The sequence below is a fragment of the Lepidochelys olivacea genome (assembly GCF_965140295.1).
Source record: "Lepidochelys olivacea isolate rLepOli2 genome assembly, chromosome: 1".
NCBI lineage: Eukaryota > Metazoa > Chordata > Testudines > Cheloniidae > Lepidochelys > Lepidochelys olivacea.
In genome coordinates, this window is record NC_140411.1 from 333,734,367 (window position 1) to 333,755,212 (window position 20,846).

The following is a 20,846-nucleotide window of genomic DNA, read 5'->3' on the forward strand; positions in this document are numbered from 1 at the left end:
GTGTAAAAAGAATTCATACATAAAGGGAAATAGCTAATACCAACAGAAGAGGGCAACTTACTGTAAACCGTGGTGTCAGTTTTTTTATGTCCTCCAAAGAGACATCAACTCCCATAACTCCAAGAATCAGCTGGTTCTGGGGTAAGATTATAAAAAGTTAGTGGCAGTTTTAACATGTTGACAATACACACGCAAACATGTAGCAGCTGAATCTTAATTTTGCTTTCATCTTTTTTTTTTTGGTGATAGGTACTAGTTAAAACTTATTTTGGGTGATACATGCCTACAGAGAGAGAGAGTCAGCTGGTCTTTTAATGCAGAGCAGCGTAGTTATGTGAAGGTGCAGATCAACTACTGCACTCATATGAGCTTGATTAACTGACAGGAAGAAGAGAGCAGCTGCATGTATTTTAAGGACCTTATGCTACACTAGCCAATAAATGGAATAATATTAACACCAGCCTGAGAGTAAAATATTTCAGAAGGCTAATAAAAAGGGGATGTGGACCTTGAAGTGAAAACAATATAAAAAAATGTACTTTCATGGATAAATGGGTAACAATTTCAAGAAGCAACAGAATAGGAGTATAAAAGGTATGATATATCTCCATTAAAGTCATTAACATAAATATGGCCCACAAAATTATGATGACTTAAATGACATAGTAACAACATATAAAGTCTTTATGAACTTTCCCTCATGTTTTGAAAATTTACAATTTATACTATTTATTAAATCTTATTTCAAGTTTCCCTTCTTTTTTAAGGAGGGTACAAGTAGAACATGCTCTTTGGTGTGTATATCATGTCTTCCTATGTGTCTATACAGGATACAGCATAATGGGGTCCCAGTCCTGATGAGGGCTTCTAGGTATTTCAGCCGAGATTTTGAAATCCTGCTTGTGATTTTGTGTACCCTGAAATCCCCTAAAGAGATCTGATTTTCAAAAAACTCCAGGCACAAACTACTAGGAGTCTCAGGCTGGACACTCAAAAATTGAATCATGCAAAATCAGTACATACTTTTGACTATAAGGTAACGATCAGTCAAACAACACAAAAGCCACTGTATTTAGCATGACAGGTTTCAGAGTAGCAGCCCTGTTAGTCTGTATCCGTAGAAAGAAAAGGAGTACTTGTGGCACCTTAGAGACTAACAAATTTATCAGAGAATAAGCTTTCGTGAGCTACATCCGATGAAGTGAGCTGTAGCTCACAAAAGCTCATGCTCTAATAAATTTGTTAGTCTCTAAGGTGCCACAAGTACTCCTTTTGTATTTAGCATAGTAACAACAAAGCCTGAATATACTGTGTACCATAGAGTCAGCGAACACAAGAACTTCCCGTGCAGTTCTCCTCTCTGGAAAAAGGAGTCATGCATCTCCATAATATAATTTCCTCCCATTCCAATTCCCATGGAGGGCACTCCAGGGGTTTGGAGTACATGTTGAGGGAGGCGGCAGAGACTGGGTACCTTTATCTTTAGAATGCACATTGTCCTTAAAAACCCTAAGGAGAATACCTAGGAAATGTAATAGAGTTTTACTTTCCCCAAAGAGCCCCACTGAGTTCAGGAACCTTTACTGAGTGAGTAGCACCTTACTTTACAAGCAGACCCAGTGAATTCAATGGAATCAGTGTGAGGTACGGCACTATTCCATGACTAGGAGTATAAGAACTTGATCCTGAATAGGAAAGGTTAAAGAGTTTATGATAAACTAGTTTGAGAAACATTATGGATCTAATACTTAATTTTTTTTCTGGGCCTATGTGGTCTCTGATAAATTTAAATCAAAAAGACTATTTTGGCTAAAATAAGCTTTTGCATACTTCAATCCACGAATGCATAAATGTAAACTGAAAACATGTCTGTTTTCTCATTTCTAACTCTGAATAAAATGTACATGATGACAGTTTAAGTGGCCCAGATTAACACTGAGGCTATGCCAAATATATATAATTTTTACATTCAACTTCAAAATACACTCTAGGTCTGATTCAGAAAAAAACAAAGCAGTGTCATGATACAGCAAAAAACATACATGGTTTCAACACTATACAGGGCCAAAGAATAGAATTATACCTATCTAATAATTAGATTTCATTCACTCTATCTATAAAATGCGTGTAAATTAAAATCTAATCTCTCTTTCTATATGTTAATGTTTAAATTAGTCTCCTACAGTTCTGCTACACACTTCACAAAAATACACATAAAACAGGTCTATGCCCTGAGGAGTTCATAGTCTACATAACAGCAGGTGAAGATATTCAAAGGTGAAAGACGAATATATATATCTGTATACAGACAAGTTTGGATGCTTCATTTTGCAGTTTAAATAGGGTTGTTTTGTTCTGTATATAATTTATTACACACAACCTGATGTGTCATCTCTGAGAAAAGCAGGAAGCGCTCTGTAAAGATAGAATCATTTTTATTATCTAATGGAAGGGAAAAAACAGATAGTCCTCTTCCATTCTAGAAAACCCACCCAATTTTGCTGGCAATGCCCTAGAAAACTGGCTGTTCATCTGAAGTCCAAGCATCATTATAAGTATTGCCTATTATCGTGAAATTTCATAGCTTCGATGGGTTTTATAAATGTCTCTAGGCTTCTCTCTTGGAAAGACCTATGAATTATTATCATCTATTTCCCATGTAACTATTCATCCCCAAATGCATTCTCATTACCACCAGGTCACGCAGATAGATCAAGTAATATCGTATGTTGAAACTCAGAACAAGCAATGTGATTTGCATTTCCTTGTTCCCAGGTGGTTATCAGATAACTCGATATGACCATTTGTTTCTGGTTGTACAAAACAGTTATACTGTAGATAGTTCTTTATAGAAATATCTATTTCCATAAGGATTGCTACATCAAGTTTTATTAACGTAACTGAAACGTACTTTTCAGCTTTAAGTAATAGCTTACCTTGTTCCCTTGTTGGTCTTCTGTTAGATTAAAGACAGGCAGAGTCCCGGTAATGACAAGGCCCAGTTCCTAGAAAACAATCATAAGGGAAGAAAAAAAAATCTGTAATTAATAACAAATATTAAACAAAAATAAATTAAGACAAAATCAGTGAGTACCTTTTTTAAACCGATGTTATAAATCTGGGCTTTCATTTTGCTAAAAAAATCCTGGAAAGCTATTAACTGAATAATTAATTCCAACGGTATTAAAGATCAATTGTATTTAATACATTGTGGAATACTTCTTTGAATAAACGATTTGAGAATACTTTTCCAGCTTCTTTTGCAGGGTAAAAATTTGTGTAAATATATTTACTGGTGTGTGTATATGAAGGCTCCCCCCCAGGTGATAACTCAATGTTTAAGAAGAGTGGTGCTCTACAGTTAGAATATAATATCTCAACTCAAGAGAACTGTAGGTTGATGAGACTTAATTGACACCTATACATTAGTTCTCTCTCACACATTCTCTAATTAGCAGTAGTTATGAAAAAAAATCCAACTTCTTAAATCAAGGGGGTAGAAAAAAGGAAAGTAACAATTAAGCCAAATCAATACAGAAACATCAAACAGCAGGTTAAGCTACTTATGGCATCTCCTTTGTTTCCTAATGTCATTCCCAAAAGCAATACTTTTAAAAAGTGAGTATGTCTGGAATGATGTACAGTAATCGCATTGTGAAAACACTGTCACATATAACCTTCTGGAAGGTGATAGTGCCAAGAATTTAGCCAGAGCACTTGTTATGTGAACATATTTTGGTTGTATCATCCAGGCATGAGCAGACTGTGCGTATATCTGGATAGCCTGAATCTAATCACTGTAATGCAGGCAGATGACTGATACTAGAGAACTATCTTGGAGAAAAGTCTTATGATTTACATAAAGTGCAGAGAACCATTAACAGTCAAAATGCATGGTAATGAGACACACTAACTTCTATGAAGAGTTTATTATGTAAAAGCCAGTTTTCTAGGGCATAGAGAAGACAAACTACGACAAGATAAGACACAGAATAAGGGTTCAGAAGGGTATGGAGAGATTATCGGCGGGACAGGAAGGTAAGAGCGATCCCTGGAAGAAATGTGTTTTAAAGAGGCATTTCAAGGAGGTGGGAGTGGATATTTAGTGAAGCAGAAGATGGAGCAAAGCAGAGTAGTAAAAAATTAAGGGAGCAGAGGGGTAGGCACTGAGCAAAAGGAGGAAATGAGAGCTGAGATCAAGGTGGGTACCAGAATATGTAGTGTAACAAGGCTCAGGATAAGGAGCCTGAATAGGATGAGTGATGTGATAATGCTGTGTAGAGATTCAAGAACGAGAGATGATTTGGTCTGAGAGAAGTAACAGAAAATTATACCTTAAACTGTTCCCCAGCTGCGTTCAGCCAAAACTGCTCCTCCTCAGATGTGCTCACTCAAAACCCTTTATCAGTTGTCCTTCCCCCAGGTGCTCACCCTGATCCATTCTTTACCTGAGATTACTTTTGGACAGACTGGTGGGGATGGATAATGAGATGAGGGGATCAGAAAACATAATAATGGTCAAAGGGATAAATTACAAGTATTGTAGTAGTCTGGATACCTTGGCACTGGGAGACAGAGCTAAGCCATATTAAAAAAGGAGAAGTGACAGTGACAGTCTTAGCAGGAGGCTAGATATGGGGAAAGCAGGAACTGAAATCACACTGCAGGAGTGAACCCAGGTGAAGGGAAAGACAGTGGAACTGTCATGGAATATAGAGAAGGAAGGTGGTGGAGAAGGATCTGGTGGAAAGATAAGGGGTTCTATTTGGAGAGGCTCCATTTACACGTACACAAAACCAAGCAGAAGGAGAAAAGTCAGGGATTAGAGAGGTTGATTTGGTAATTACCTATATAAAGAAGGTGCAGTCCACCTTCAGAGTGGATGAATTCATAAACAGACAGTGAATATAAACTCTAGAGGGAGGAAAGGACGGAACTCAAAACAGCCCTTTGATGGATGCCAAATGATGGATGTTAAATGATAGGGGTAAGAGGAGACAGAGGGCCACTGCCAGAAGCCATATTAGAATCATAGAATCATAGAATCATAGAATATCAGGGTTAGAAGGGACCCCAGAAGGTCATCTAGTCCAACCCCCTGCTCAAAGCAGGACCAATTCCCAGTTAAATCATCCCAGCCAGGGCTTTGTCAAGCCTGACCTTAAAAACCTCTAAGGAAGGAGATTCTACCACCTCCCTAGGTAACGCATTCCAGTGTTTCACCACCCTCTTAGTGAAAAAGTTTTTCCTAATATCCAATCTAAACCTCCCCCACTGCAACTTGAGACCATTACTCCTCGTTCTGTCATCTGCTACCATTGAGAACAGTCTAGAGCCATCCTCTTTGGAACCCCCTTTCAGGTAGTTGAAAGCAGCTATCATTCTTCTCTTCTGCAGGCTAAACAATCCCAGCTCCCTCAGCCTCTCCTCATAAGTCATGTGTTCTAGACCCCTAATCATTTTTGTTGCCCTTCGCTGGACTCTCTCCAATTTATCCACATCCTTCTTGAAGTGTGGGGCCCAAAACTGGACACAGTACTCCAGATGAGGCCTCACCAATGTCAAATAGAGGGGAACGATCACGTCCCTCGATCTGCTCGCTATGCCCCTACTTATACATCCCAAAATGCCATTGGCCTTCTTGGCAACAAGGGCACACTGCTGACTCATATCCAGCTTCTCGTCCACTGTCACCCCTAGGTCCTTTTTCCGCAGAACTGCCGCCTAGCCATTCGGTCCCTAGTCTGTAGCTGTGCATTGGGTTCTTACGTCCTAAGTGCAGGACCCTGCACTTATCCTTATTGAACCTCATCAGATTTCTTTTGGCCCAATCCTCCAATTTGTCTAGGTCTTTCTGTATCCTATCCCTCCCCTCCAGCGTATCTACCATTCCTCCCAGTTTAGTATCATCCGCAAATTTGCTGAAAGTGCAATCCACACCATCCTCCAGATCATTTATGAAGATATTGAACAAAACCGGCCCCAGGACCGACCCCTGGGGTACTCCACTTGATACCGGCTGCCAACTAGATATGGAGCCATTGACCACTACCCATTGAGCCCGACAATCTAGCCAGCTTTCTACCCACCCTGTAGTGCATTCATCCAGTCCATACTTCCTTAACTTGCTGACAAGAATACTGTGGGAGACCGTGTCAAAAGCTTTGCTAAAGTCAAGAAACAATACATCCACTGCTTTCCCTTCATCCACAGACCCAGTAATCTCATCATAAAAGGCAATTAGATTAGTCAGGCATGACCTTCCCTTGGTGAATCTATGCTGGCTGTTCCTGATCACTTTCCTCTCATGCAAGTGCTTCAGGATTGATTCTTTGAGGACCTTCTCCATGATTTTTCCAGGGACTGAAGTGAGGCTGACTGGCCTGTAGTTCCCAGGATCCTCCTTCTTCCCTTTTTTAAAGATTGGCACTACATTAGCCTTTTTCCAGTCATCCGGGACTTCCCCGGTTCGCCACGAGTTTTCAAAGATAATGGCCAATGGCTCTGCAATCACAGCCGCCAATTCCTTCAGCACTCTCGGATGCAACTCGTCCGGCCCCATGGACTTGTGCACGTCCAGCTTTTCTAAATAGTCCCTAACCACCTCTATCTCCACAGAGGGCTGGCCATCTCTTCCCCATTTTGTGATGCACAGTGCAGCAGTCTGGGAGCTGACCTTGTTAGTGAAAACAGAGGCAAAAAAAGCATTGAGCACATTAGCTTTTTCCACATCCTCTGTCACTAGGTTGCCTCCCTCATTCAGTAAGGGGCCCACACATTCCTTGGCTTTCTTCTTGTTGCCAACATACCTGAAGAAACCCTTCTTGTTATTATGTTATTTATGTTATTATGATAAACATATATAACAAGTGCCTTATTATTAGAGATGGGCCTGAACTAGACCCCTAAATGTGAACATCCCTAAGCACTGGTAGTGGGGTTTCAAAATCCGATCCTGAACCCAGAACTAGCTTTCATGAATAGAAACCCTCTGCAATGGGCTGAACGAAGACCCTCCAATTGAACAGACTCAAAGTATTAGAAGGTTTGAAATCTGGATCCCTGTCCTCAACCCAGCACATCCATACTTTATTAAACTTTGTGGGGATTTTCAGCGAGGTGTTAAGGGCATTCCCTAACACATAGTTTTCTGCCATGTTAGATCATGATTCCTACAGAGGGCAGCTTGTTTACTTACCAGATCAGCGGGTCAGGGGTTACCAGTGTGGTTAGATGTTCGGCACTTTATTTTCTAAGCACTGAGCCGCAGACACTAGCCTTGATCTGAATTTTGCAACTTGGGTCCATCTTTACTTAAGTATATTTATACAGAGAATGTTTGGCTTGTTTACATATATGGACAAAGACATTAAGTAAAGGCTCAGAATGAAAGCTTTTTGTAACCCACTGATCACATAAACCAATGTAATGGTTATTTGCAGCTATCCCTGTTCTTTTTGTTTAATTAACCAGATCTCCTCCGACACCCATGTTACAAATTTAGCTTTGACTTTAGAACAGGATATGTACAGAACATATGAACTTTCCTCATAACATCCTTTATATTTCCAGTAAGTACCTCGACAGCAACCAAGAGAATGTGGTCAATGAACGTCTGGCTATTAAAACTGCAATGACACAAAATTGTTTCCTCTATGTCACACACTGTTCCATGATGGACTGATAAAAAAAATAGATTTTTAAGGAAATGCGGGCAGGAAGAAGTGGATTTTGACATGACTTTAGATGACCATGTGAACTTGAATAAATATGTGATTTCAGCTGATCATTTTACAGTAATTTCTGCATGATTAGAAGTATGTACAGCAAGTTTATCTACTTCAGCTGTCCTGACTGCTGCTAATAATACTTAGTTTTTCATAGTTTCCTGCATATGTTTGTTTTAAAAGACCCAAATGATAAACTAGCGGCGTGGAAAGTGCTGGATTATGCCCTTTTGGTTGTTTCCTCCATCACATACAATAGTCAGCTAAACAAGCAGTTGGCTGAGACAGTGGGCAATTGCAATAACCATGTACCTCTGGAGTCCAAATCCTGTTCACAAATCATGTGAAAATGAGGTGGCTGGTTTTCAGATTATTTTCCCACAGAACAAGGTCTCCAGACAATTTAGCACAAGTGATGGTCTCTGCTGAGCAGAGGCCCACAATTGGAAAACAATTTTTTTTTCAGTTATTTGTTTTATGTCAGCAGTGAGCTGCATTTAGAGATCAGTGTGTGGGAGGTATTTCTGGAATGAATCACATTTCTATCCATGTCATTATACTAGAAGAAAATGATAAAGATAGCAAGAACAGAAAATGTCCAGCTAAGATAGCAAGGACAGAAAATGTCCAGTAGTATAATAGCAGTTCAGAAAGCTGCTTTATGACAACTCAGAAATGCTACATTTTGGGATGTAGGAGTTTGAGTCTTCTGTAGGTGGTGGACAGAAATTGGAGAACTCTTCATTTTATAAATGTTTTTCCATATATACAAAATACTCTGCTTTATCCACAATACAGTTCATAAAGTGTTGACTTAAATTATGCATTTCATCTGAGTACTGTAAGGTTCTTTCCTTAAGATTTAAAAGCAATGGATATATTAAACTCATAAGCATGTATACTTCAAAATGCTCTGTACTAAACAGATATTTTTCTTTTTACTACATAAATATAGCTCATACCAGTGCATCCAAATACACATTGGTCCACTGGACTTGTTTTGCTTTATCTCCAGCTAAAACCATCGGTCTCCCCAGAACGTCCAAATATTCCTGTCAAAAAGAGCAAGAAGCCCATCAGAGACAAGACATTATCAATCAACATTCAAAATAGTGCCAGGAAGAAAACAAAACATATGAGAAAAAATAAAGTGAAGTCAGTACAAGGGCATGATTTCAACACCAGTAATATAATAGAAGAATACTTATATTCATTGCTCTCTGAAGTTATACATCAAAGCAGATCACACTTGGGTTTGTTCTACATACCACATTAGATTCAACACGGGGTATTCTGATTCAGCAGCTCCACCTGAACATAAATCTATAAAAATGAATTTTAGGTTTAATAGTAATATGATGACAACATTGAAGAACCCTCAAGTGCGTGAGGGAACAATGGGGTATGTAATTTGTTATGCTCTGTATAATCAGAGAGCAATTACCAATAAGCACCTTCTCCAAAGTTACTTGTCGGAATAGATCTCCGCTACTGAAAAGATCCAGTGATGTCTCTAAAATAATCAAAAACAGTAACGACATTAGATTTCAAATGAGAAGAAAGTCAAACAATGTGAACAACAACAATACAGATGAAGATGACACTCCAGCAGTTTGTGAGGGAACAGGCAAAAGGATCTACTTTTGCCTTTTCTCCTGAGCCCTGGAAATTTGCTAACACAGGAAATGTAAGAAAGATATACATGAGATAGTGAAGGAAAGATATATGTCAGCTTCTCTCACTAATGGATGTAGTAGACAATTCAGTGCTTCCTACTGTATTGTGCAGAAAACCAGTTGTTTGTTGTTCTGAGATGCTTCAAACAGAACTCTTTGAGAGAAATCCAATCCACTCTGTCTATTCAGAAACCACGGGAGATGGTATATTGGAACTACTTATGATAGATAAATTAGACAGATATACTATATGTAGACCCAGACCTGCTTCCCATGGGTTCACTATGGAACACTACCAATAATTTTCCTTCCCAGCCTAATAAGTGACCACTGGGAACATCTTGTAGGACACTGTGTACAGATCAAGCCTACAGGGCTTCCTGACACAGGAGGCTTGGTCCTAGACTTTATTTGTTAGTTGATGTAAAATGTGGCAGCCTGATTGTTAATTTGAAACAGGACTATCTTTTGAGAGACCAGATCTCTGAAGGTCCTCAGTGTTTTCAGGGGTGTCTTTATATCCATATAACTTATGTGCAAATGATCTTCTTGGACAGGCCAAGTGCTTTTAATGTAACCCCCTCCCCTCCTTCTGTGAGCTACCTAATCCTACCTATGTCTACTACAATTTGAAGGAAGGAATTTGCAAGTCCTTTCCTAATTACAGACATTCACTGAACTTCCCCAAGTGAGCATGGCTTGGAGTCCATCCATCATCCAGGTTCAATTTGAAAGTCTTTGTGTAGCTTGACACCACTGGGATTTCAGGGTCCACTGAAGTTGTGTGATATATCAATTATAAATACCGTGGGTGCTCTCAGACCCAGTATCTACAGCATGGTCTTTACTGATTCCAGCTGGCTTCTGAAAATATTTCCCATCAATTCTACAATATCCAAAATACAATCCTGGGGTGGAACTTTTCAATTCTAGCAGGACAGCCATGTATTCCAATAGCTTCTGAAGAAAAATCTGGGACTCTGGATACTTTATTTTCAACCCTAGTGTCTCCAGTGACCTGATGGTTCCAGGGACTGGTGCTTGAATCGCTTCCAATTTTTTGTCTTTGATTAAATAATTGTCCAAATAGAAGAAAACATATACTCCCATTCTGTGTGGGTTTGGGACTATGATTTCTAAGTACTTTGTTAACAAATGTAGCATGGATGCAAGTCCAAAAGGCAAGATTCAGAATGGTCCCTTGCATTCTCTGTGTCCAAGCAGCACTCTTGAATGTCTTCATCCATACTTATTCATATAAGCTAATGTCAGTACTGGGGAGGCAGGATTAAGGCCATCCAAAAATGACCTGATACCCTATGGGATGTGATGGCATTAGTGCTGACAACTGCACCAAGTGTACTAGAGGAGTAGAATGTGGACCTCATCTCAAACACATTTGGTGGTCTTGTAGAGCCAAGGATTCAAGGACACGTACTGGTGTCTAGAGTCTGTACGGATAAAGTGCAGGAAACATGAATGAATGGTCAGATTGGTTGATATTTTCCACTGCCTTCAGGGGTTGAAGATCTGGTCTGTTGTTGCACCTGGAGTCATCAGTAGTCTTGACTGGATGCTGCTAGAAATCCAGGATGAAATCATCTGCAGATAGTTGAGTGTGCTACTCTTGATGCAGACCTGATTAGGCTCCTAAGAATAGGTGACAGTGAGTATTGTTTCAAGAAGAGTGGAGCTGAGCACTGGACTAGTTTCTTGAAGCATCAAAAGCATCAAAACTTTGACACACTGCAGTGAAACTGACACCACAACCTCCAAAATCTTTAAGACTGTTGAGGTGCAGTTTTGTGGACCATCTTGAAAAGACTGGGAAATGCAGATGGTGCTGACAGTTTTGACATGTAGGTGGTGTTCTCAACCCCGAACTGCCTGAGACTGAAGTCTCTTAAGCCTCGGGGGGACTTAAGGGAAGAGGGCAAGACAGTATTGAGGCATTTTATTTAGGACCTGACTGCTCACAGTAGCATCTGTAAGTAAGTCTCCACAATGTTCTGTTAAGGCCCTAGCAGTCATGTGCCTAAGCACGCACAGACAGGTTAACGGCATTTGTGTCACTTTTTTGGTGTCAGTGAGCTGTCTTCTCTCCATAGCTACAACACAAAAAAAGCATGGGGGAAGTGGAACAAGAAAAATCCAGCACATTTTTCCAGCACAAAGTTTGAGAATCAAAAGATCTAAAGCTCTTTAACACTAAAGAAACTGTGGATGTGAGTCAATTGATCAAGATGGTGCTAACAACAGACAGAGCCAGTTCATAAGGATTTATGGCTGAAACTGTAAATACTGGGGTTGAAACATCAGGTTAGCAATGATGTATGTCTTTCTACCATTGCAGGGTCTTGCTCAGGACACCACCTATTGGAAACAATAGCTTTAGAACTTAGAGGTGGCCTTTGCCTACCTTGAGCTGAGATGGGGATCTGATGAGGGGTAAATGTTCTGTAATGGTTTATGAGTGGACACCTTCAAATTTGTTTCACTCTGCAACTATATTCTTCTGGACAACATACGAATATTCTCTCTCTATGGTTACTTTCAGGGATAGTTTAACATAGTCAGGTAAAACAAGAGCCCTGCAATCAAAACTTACCTTAAACCTAAGTTTATATATTTTGTGCCTACTACATCACGGCTGACCAAGGAAGCTGAAGTGCCAAAATGGCTGCTATGTTGTTATTTCTTGCCAAACCAGATGCAGGAATTACCAAAAATGCCACAAGAAAGACTGTTCAAGTGAACTTTTCATCTGAATATCATGGGTTTTCATCAGATATCAAAAAATGAAAAGGATTTCAGTCTAGGACCTTTGTAGATTAATTTCTCCAATGTGAAAGAATGTCTTAACATTGTGAGAAATCACATGTATTTATCTGATTATCAAGCTTTCCTCTGTTTATCTTAAAAAGATGTATTTCATTTTACTTATAAAGCAAACCAAAAGTAATTGTTGTAAATACTTTACTATCACTACATTTCTTTGACTTATGACTGTACTTGCAGTTTTCAAGCACTATCGACTTACCTGTGTGTTTATTCTTATCGCTCCAATGGAAGGAATTTCATAATAGTAACCTAAAATACATAATGGAAACAATAACATGCTGCTACATTATAATGCCATGCTCTTCATCTGAAATCACTTGAAAGAAAAAATCTATTTCCATATCTCATTAACTTACAATAATTGTGGAAAGTATCTTAAAAGCATTTGCACAAAAGAGCCTCTAAGCCATTCTTGTTTAATAAGACTTCATAGCAATGAATGGACATGTTAAGTTGTGCCATCAACATATGTGCTCCATGCTAGCTATTCCTGAGCAATGACGAGCTACTTTGTAACCTTTGTTTTTTTCCCAGAGGAAGAAATGGAATTTTCATACATTTTCCATCTCCATCTGCAGCTATTTTGAAGAACAATCATATTAAATAGGTATATTAATAGGCAGTGACAACAATACAATTATATGCTGGATAAATGTTTAAATCCAATTAAAATCTAGTTTGCCTTCACAATGAAGTGAACTCATCCACAGCATAAAAACACTGCTTATTGTGTGATAAGAATGAAAACATCCGTTTGACTTATCCTCTCACAAAATGTAAGTGGCATCCATCCATTTATCATTTGCATTTTTGTTATCTATTTGCATTATAACATTGTCAAAGGCCCCAATCATGATTGAGGGCCCACTGTACAGCTATAAGAAGTCACGATCCCTGCAGACTACAGACTATCAATCACAAGTAATAGGAAGTGCGGGGGATGGGGGAGAAAGGTAACAGCAATAAAGTTAAACAGTTACATGGTATAACACTGTTCACCACTTGATTTTTCCCAATGATCTGATTTAAAAATAAATGTATAAAATCTCTGCCTGCTTCTTTGCATGTGCAATTTGATAAACCACATTATAAACTGAATAGAGCTATAACATGGTCACTCAGCACCTTAAGCTGGTTGGTCAATACTAGATGAATATCAAAAGGAATTAGACTGTCATAATGTAGAGATATACACACTATAATATGCAGAGAGGTTTACAAATACACTTACCCCAAAAAGTAAACATACACCTAGATCTCCTATAAATATAATATATAATTATGTTATATTGATCTACTGATCATTCATTGTCATAAACAGGTAATTGAGTGGGAAACAACTTGGAAAACAAGCAGGAAAATTGATATTCTTTTGCTATTAACACTAAGTGCAGCCAATCGCTCTGAAAATCAACAGTGGAAAAAAACCCCTCCTAATCATCTTTTCCTTTTACCCTCTGCCATTGGCAATGCCCACTGCTCTTGAGAAGTTTTACCTGAACATGATAGGTCAAATTCTGAGGGGTGCAGAGTGAGCACACTATTCACTAAAGTCAAATATAATGGATTTCTCTGCACCATATCTCTCGGTAATCTCCAAAAACACAAGTTCAACTATCAGCTCTATCCAGCTGACTCCCAGATCTACCTCTCTCTCTCTCTCTCCTCCAGAGTGATCTATTTCTATCCAAACTAAAACCTCCACCTGTCTGACAGCTCCTAAGAGAGCTCCTAATCTTCCTGCACAAACCCTCCCAACTGCCTCCTTTCTCAATCACTATGGACCACAGAATCAGCCTGCATGTCACTCAAGCCTGTATCACGGGCATCATTTCCAATTCTGACCCCTCTTTAGATCCTAACACACAAGCTCTCTGTAAATCTTGCAGTTTCTTTCTGCATGATCTCTCTCAAATACGGCATCTCCTATCCATCCAGCCAACTAAATCTCTCATCTCATGTCTTGATTACTGCAATATCCTTTTTTCAGGCCTTAATACATGTAATCTTGCCGTGCTCATATTCACTCAGAATGCTGAGGTAAAGGTCCTTCTGCTACCCCATCACTTTGCCCGTGTCACCGCTCGTTTTGAATGTCTCCACTTTCTCTACCACATCAAATATTAGCTGCCTTGTTTTCACTTTCAAGGCCTAAGATGCAAGCCTCTATCACCCACTGTTTAAATTTTTAAACAAGCATTTTCATGTCTGCCCCCGCTCTGTCCCGCCTGCTTGGGACAAATTCCCCTTAAACATCTGCAAAACTGACTCACCCTCCTCCAAATCCCTCCTTGGCCATGATACCTACAAAAAACTTGAAAATGGTTAGGCCACCAGTGTGCTGAGACCACAGCCTGTCACGCTGACCAATATTATTTTACTGTTTCATTGTACTGTCCCACCAGTTTCTCTATATCCATCTGTTATCTCATCTTGTACTTAGATTGTAAGCTCCTTGGGCAGAAACTTTTTGTTCTGTGTTTATAAAGCGCTTAGCACAATGTGGTCTTGGAGCATAATTAGAGCACTTGGACCTATAATATTAAAGATAATAACTGTGCTCATTACCTCTCAGTATTTGGACCTAAACTGGCAACAAGAGAAAAATTGGGTGAGACTTTTACTTAAGTGGGAGAGTAGGAGACAGTCGGATGATAAACAAATTGCCAGCAACATAAAAATAACAAAGTATTTGTGGGAGGCAAAGGATAAGGGAGTCTAAAAGTTCAAGCATGTAAAGATTAATAGCTCTCTCACTAGGCAGAAGGTAACCTTATTTTGGATTCCGAGATCAGTTTATCCCAGTAGTTGTTGACTGTGGAATGTACCACCTGTAGTCTACTGTAAGTTTGGAACTAGAAATTCTATTATATTATTATCAAAGTACTATTATATTATTTCCTTGTTATCTCATTATGTGATTTATAATGTATCAGCTTGGTATCGATTGTCTATGGTGGTAAGATAATTAAAAAGAAATGTTTTTGGACAAAATGATGGGTTTTGACGACAACATTTTCAGAAAAAAATGGATTGTCATACAAAAATCATTGGCTGATAAAATTTCGTTCAAATCTTTAAAAAAATGGAATTTTTTTGTTCAAAATGGTGGATGGAAATCTTACTCTTCTTTCTCTCTCTCTTACTCTCTCTCCCTCTCTCTCAAAAAAAGCAACAAAACTTTTCCCCCACCATTTTTCTAGGCAAAAGGGTGAAAGAAAATACCCCCCAACTTTAAAAAAAAATTCTCACTCCTTTTTTCTGAGAGAAAAGGGAACCCCCCCCCATCAACACATTTTTAGAAATGATTTTTTTTGTTTGTTTTATTTCTTAAATCATTTTGATTTATTTGTGTGGAAATAAAAGGAAACACTGTGAAATAACTTTCAGACTGAAACTTTTGTTCATTTCATTCGACAACAAATGTTCACAAGCTCTACTCTTTGAAACATCTTTGCTTAATTTTCTAATCTGTTCTCAATATCAGCTTCTCATCTTCCACCAAAACAAGAACTTTCCAAAACATATACGATTTATGCTACACTATTAATAGAGAAAAGTAAAAATTGTTGATCATAACATTTTCCTGACAAAATATGGCGTTCTATAAAATTTTGTGATTTTTACAAAAATGTTTGAAATGAAACAATTTGTTTCAAATCAGCATTTGATATAATGAACAGAAATAATTAGAAAGTCTGAAAATGTCAGTATATCAAAGCAAAACATTTCATTTCAAATAATAATTTTGAAACAAAATATTTTGTTCTATCAAAACTGTCAAATTGTTCTCGATGTTTTCAAATTAAAAAAAATATTTAATATTTTGACTTTTCTTTCTTCTTGGGGATAAAAACAAATGTCACAATTTTTAGCATGCTCTCAACCAATACTTTAACAGATTTCAAGAAAAGTTTAATGTTATTGTGCTTTAAATTTGGTTTAATTTTTCTAAATATCTTAGTATTTCACATTCCAATGGACTAGGAAATCTCTTTTATGGAAATACAGCTGGCTGCTCTGTACTGGTGTCACTTCTTTAAATGGTTTTACAGAGTGGATTGATCAGTTAAAATTTCTGACAATTACATCAATATAAATGTAGTTTCTGTCTCAATGAGATCTTTTAGGGCAAGTTTTAATACCACAGGCACGAATTTATGATTATCTGGAATTGAAACATCTCTACCAGATTTGATGACTCTTCTAACGACTAGCTAGACATTCTGCCACATTTTCCGTGTGTCTTTGTTTGTTTAGAGGCTCAACTTGAGAAAATATCCCAAGGCAATCAGAAGATCGAGATAACTGTGCAAGGATTTTACCTCCAACTCAGTTTACCACAGTAGGAGTCTGTATAAATTCATGCTACTAATTGCTATGATCGGTACCAAAAATCTATTCTCATTTTGTTGTCTATTATTCAACTCAATTCTTTAAATCTGTTGAAGGAAGCTTGGACCTGCACACATTCGGTAACACTTTAATACCTATTGGTAATTAACACTCCTCAGACCTGGATAAATGAGGGTGAGACTTCTCCCGAGAAAACATTACCACAGAAATCTCAAATCATGGCGGACAGAGGTCTGTTTTATTCAGAACTCTTATTTTATTAATAATAAACACCAAGGCTATTAATAATAATCCTATAATATCCATACTAATATTAGAACTGAATGTTCTACTAAAAAAGAAAAAAACCACACTATTTGGAGCCCTGATTCAAAACATCAAAATGAATTTGTAAATCCGGCTAAAGTTTTTAAATCTGTAGTCCTGTGTAAAACCTACAGAACGGTTTAGATATTTTTTGGGTTAATCAAAACTTTATATAGGTATAAGCTCAGAGATATACACACGGTACCTTTATTTTGGCAGGCCATCCATTGTATGGGTCCTTTGTCATAATTATGTTGACCAACAGAAAATGTGAATACACGTACCTAAGCAAATTGAAAAGAAGATACACATCATTTTTCTCCATGTCATCAATCAGATGCCAATTTCAGTGCTACTTGGATGTCTAATTCATTTAAACAGTGTGATAACATTCTAAAATTCTAGCATTGCATCCCAAACCTTACAATAGCTGCACTGAGGTATGTTATATCTACACCTTGATATATATGATATTTAAATAGTATAAAGACTAGTGGGAAGAACACTCATCCATACTCTCAGTACTCTGAGTCCAATAGACAAGGTTACTATTTACAAGACATCTAAATACACTTGTTTTGGGGTGTGAATTATCATTTTTGAGCATTTTATTAAATTACCTCATGTAATCATTTTGAGTACTGTGTTGTCCCCAGGGAGATGTAGCGTGCATATTTTAGGCAGCAGAAATAAGTGCAATGCAAAATAAGATTTTCCAAGATATTACAGAATTTTGATGAGGACCTTTACTCTGAAAGTGAAACTTGCAAATAATACACAGAGTAAAGTCTAATTAGACCCAGACCTGCAAAACTCCCACTTACTTCAATGGGAGTTCCATGTGTAAGGACCTGTTCAATTAAGCTCTTAAAAACTCCTCACTAAAACATACTCTTTTGAGGATACAATTTTGTCTTGTTTCATAGGTACCGCCCCACTGACTTCTATATCTGTGTACTTGAGAGCAAAATTCGCTACAGAGATGGTCAAAAATTTTCTATCCATTTCTTTCTAAACAGAAAAACCCTATGCTGTTCATAAGACTGAAACCCTGGATTAGCAGATAAATCTGTTGTGCAATTATCTGCAGACTTTGTGACTGGTAATTCAGGCCAAGGCAGTAGTGCGGTGTGATCTCTGTAGCAGTTCTATAAGGAATTTGGAATGAAACCCCTTGACAATGAACAGAAGAGAAATATATTTGATCTACTGCTCCTCAGGGCTTGTCTTCACTACTGAAGTCAGTCGACCTAAGTTATGCTACTCCAGCTACTTGAGTAAGGTAGCTGGAGTCGACGTAGCTTAGGTCGACTTACCGCAGTCTTCACTGTGCTGCGTCGACGGGAGATGCTCTCCAGTCAACTTACCTTACTCTTCTCGGAGAGGTGGAGTTCTGGGGTCGACCAGAGAGTGCTCTGCCATCAATTTAGCGGGTCTTCACTAGACTCACTAAATCAACACCCGCTGCATTGATTGCAGCAGCGTCGATCTCCCTGGTAGTGAAGACAAGCCCTCAGATACTTCCTGGGGATCAATAGTAGTAAAGAACAACAATTAAAGCAACTGGGCATTTGTTAATTACAGTTTGACTTGGCAAACTGCTGGGGCATTAGAAAAATCATTCTCAGAATTTTCCTTTATCTATTGATTCATCCAGAACCAAGGAAAATGGTCACCTGAAAAGACGAGTTAGCAAGTCGAAGTAGAGGAGTAAGAATCAAAAATCTATACAAGATCCTGCCACCCTTGCTCATGCTGACTTACAATGGGTCTACTCACAGCTTAAGGTACTACTAAAAACCAAGACTGGCCCTTAAAGTAGAAAACTAGAGACACATACTATGTTCAGCATTAAGAGACCAGTCGGGAGTACCCTCCAAATTTTATTAAATGGAACAATCCTATTTTCAGGCAACTGAGTATACAGGTGTATTGTACAGAGTTGCATACCTTGTTTTATCATATTTGAATCAGCTGTTAGTAATAATCAGCTAATTCTCAGTTTCGCAAACTCTGATGACATTAATTAATTAATTATTTTATTTAGCTGTGCATAGTGCTTTACTTTCTAGCATGTGGGAAGACAGGTCCTTGCCTCAAAAAGTTTATAATCTACATTAGATGGAGGACACAAGATTAAAAAAAAAACAACAAAAAAAACCTCTCCTAGTCATAGTGGGGATATCAAGGGCAGAAGAAAGACAATGGAGAGAAAGAAGGACAATTGTTGTTATAGGGAGAATGTGGTTTTCCAAGAATCAAAGTAATTTATTTTGTTTTGGATTTCCCTCCAATTGGACAGGTGCATGCAGGTCAAGGTAAAATGAAGGGTTCTGGCTGCTACAGATATTAGAGATTTCAGACACTCTAGAAGCTGTTATAAAGGCAGAGGTTAAGAGCCATTATTAAATGCAATAAAAGCAATGCTTTGGTTACAGATGTTAGGTTTTATCTATGTTTTTTTCCTCCAGTGTGCTACTGGAGTAAAGTAAAGCAAGAAATAATTATGTGCTTCCTCTAGTACATCATGTACTGTAAGTATAATACAAAAGAAATGGGTTGATGTGGGTTATTCGAAAAAGTAGTTATATAACAACTGGAACATATTCAAATGCACTTTTAGTATAATAAACAAACAGGGCAAATTCTTTATTCACAGTTGATTTCAATGTGGCTGTATGGATTGATGAGATCAAACTTTTGCTCAGTAGGTTTGCTTGCCTTAGTTTCGGTAGAAAACATCTACTCATACCGGACACAGACCAAAGACCATGAAAGTCAGTAGGAGTCATTCCACAGACTTCAACAGACTTTGTATCAGGCCTGTGTCACTGAGGACAAAGAACCAAAGATGTAAGCCTATATAGTGTTATAGACCAAAAGATGGCAAATTAAAGGGGAAATCAAGATCAGCGGGGTAAAGCATGTCCCAGGAAATTACTTTTCACTATTTAATGCGAACAAACAGACAGTGAACTGTAGCTCACGAAAGCTTATGCTCAAATAAATTTGTTAGTCTCTAAGGTGCCACAAGTATTCCTTTTCTTTTTGCGAATACAGACTAACACGGCTGCTACTCTGAAATGGACATCTTGTTCACTTTAATTTCTGTTTATGGTTGTAGTTCTTCTATTGAAAGAAGGGAACAAATACACTAATTAAAATGGCCCACCTTGATTATCACTACAAAAGGTTTGTTTGTTTTTTTCTCTCCTGCTGGTAATAACTCACCTTAAGTGATCACTCTCTTTACAGTGTGTATGGTAACACCCATTGTTTCATGTTCCCTGTGTTTATAAATCTCCCCAATGTATTTTCCATTGAATGCATCCGATGAAGTGAGTTGTAGCTCACAAAAGCTTATGATCAAATAAATGTTAGTCTCTAAGGTGCCACAAGTACTCCTTTTCTTTTTGCGAATACAGACTAACACGGCTGCTACTCTGAAACGACTAATTAAACCCACTTTTCTAAATATAAATCTTAAGGCTGCTTTTTTTTCCATGCCATGATGCACAAGCCAGAAATGCTATACCCTTTTTAGGCTGCCCCAGTTAAAATTCTGAACACATCTTTCCTTATTATTGCTTTATTCCGTGGGTATGCTTCATAACACATAAAACAGTGGATTATTGTGAAAAGGAATATGAAGTATGTTTTGATTTTGTTATGAACCAGATTTTGTTATGTCTTTCATTAAATCTCTATTTAGGTCAGTTAGGCTGCCATAGGGTGTTTATTGATAATTTTCTTCCCAAGTACTGTCTTAATTCATCATTGGGGCCCGATTCAGCAAAGTACTTAAGCATATGCCTAAGTTTAAGTGTGCAGGTAGCCCCATTGAAGTCAATGGAAGTACACATGTGCTTAATGTAAGGCACATGTTTAAGTGCACTGAGGATTTAAAGCTGCTCTTCTTCCAATTTCTTCAAAATGAGCT

The 20,846-nt window shown here is 38.1% G+C and overlaps 1 protein-coding gene across 3 annotated transcripts in view; it reads right to left on the reverse strand.

The window, feature by feature from the left end:
• CACNA2D1 (calcium voltage-gated channel auxiliary subunit alpha2delta 1) overlaps nucleotides 1-20,846 on the reverse strand; it is a 681,161-nt gene that overhangs the window by 73,162 nt on the left and 587,153 nt on the right. For all 3 annotated transcript variants that reach the window (XM_084632490.1, XM_084632488.1, XM_084632489.1), the window contains 5 exons: nucleotides 17,112-17,190; nucleotides 12,444-12,493; nucleotides 8,690-8,779; nucleotides 2,937-3,005; nucleotides 62-136 (listed from right to left, as the gene is read on the reverse strand). In XM_084632490.1, coding sequence (XP_084488616.1) covers nucleotides 62-136; nucleotides 2,937-3,005; nucleotides 8,690-8,779; nucleotides 12,444-12,493; nucleotides 17,112-17,190 — 363 coding nt within the window. The remainder of the gene's footprint in view (nucleotides 1-61; nucleotides 137-2,936; nucleotides 3,006-8,689; nucleotides 8,780-12,443; nucleotides 12,494-17,111; nucleotides 17,191-20,846) is intronic.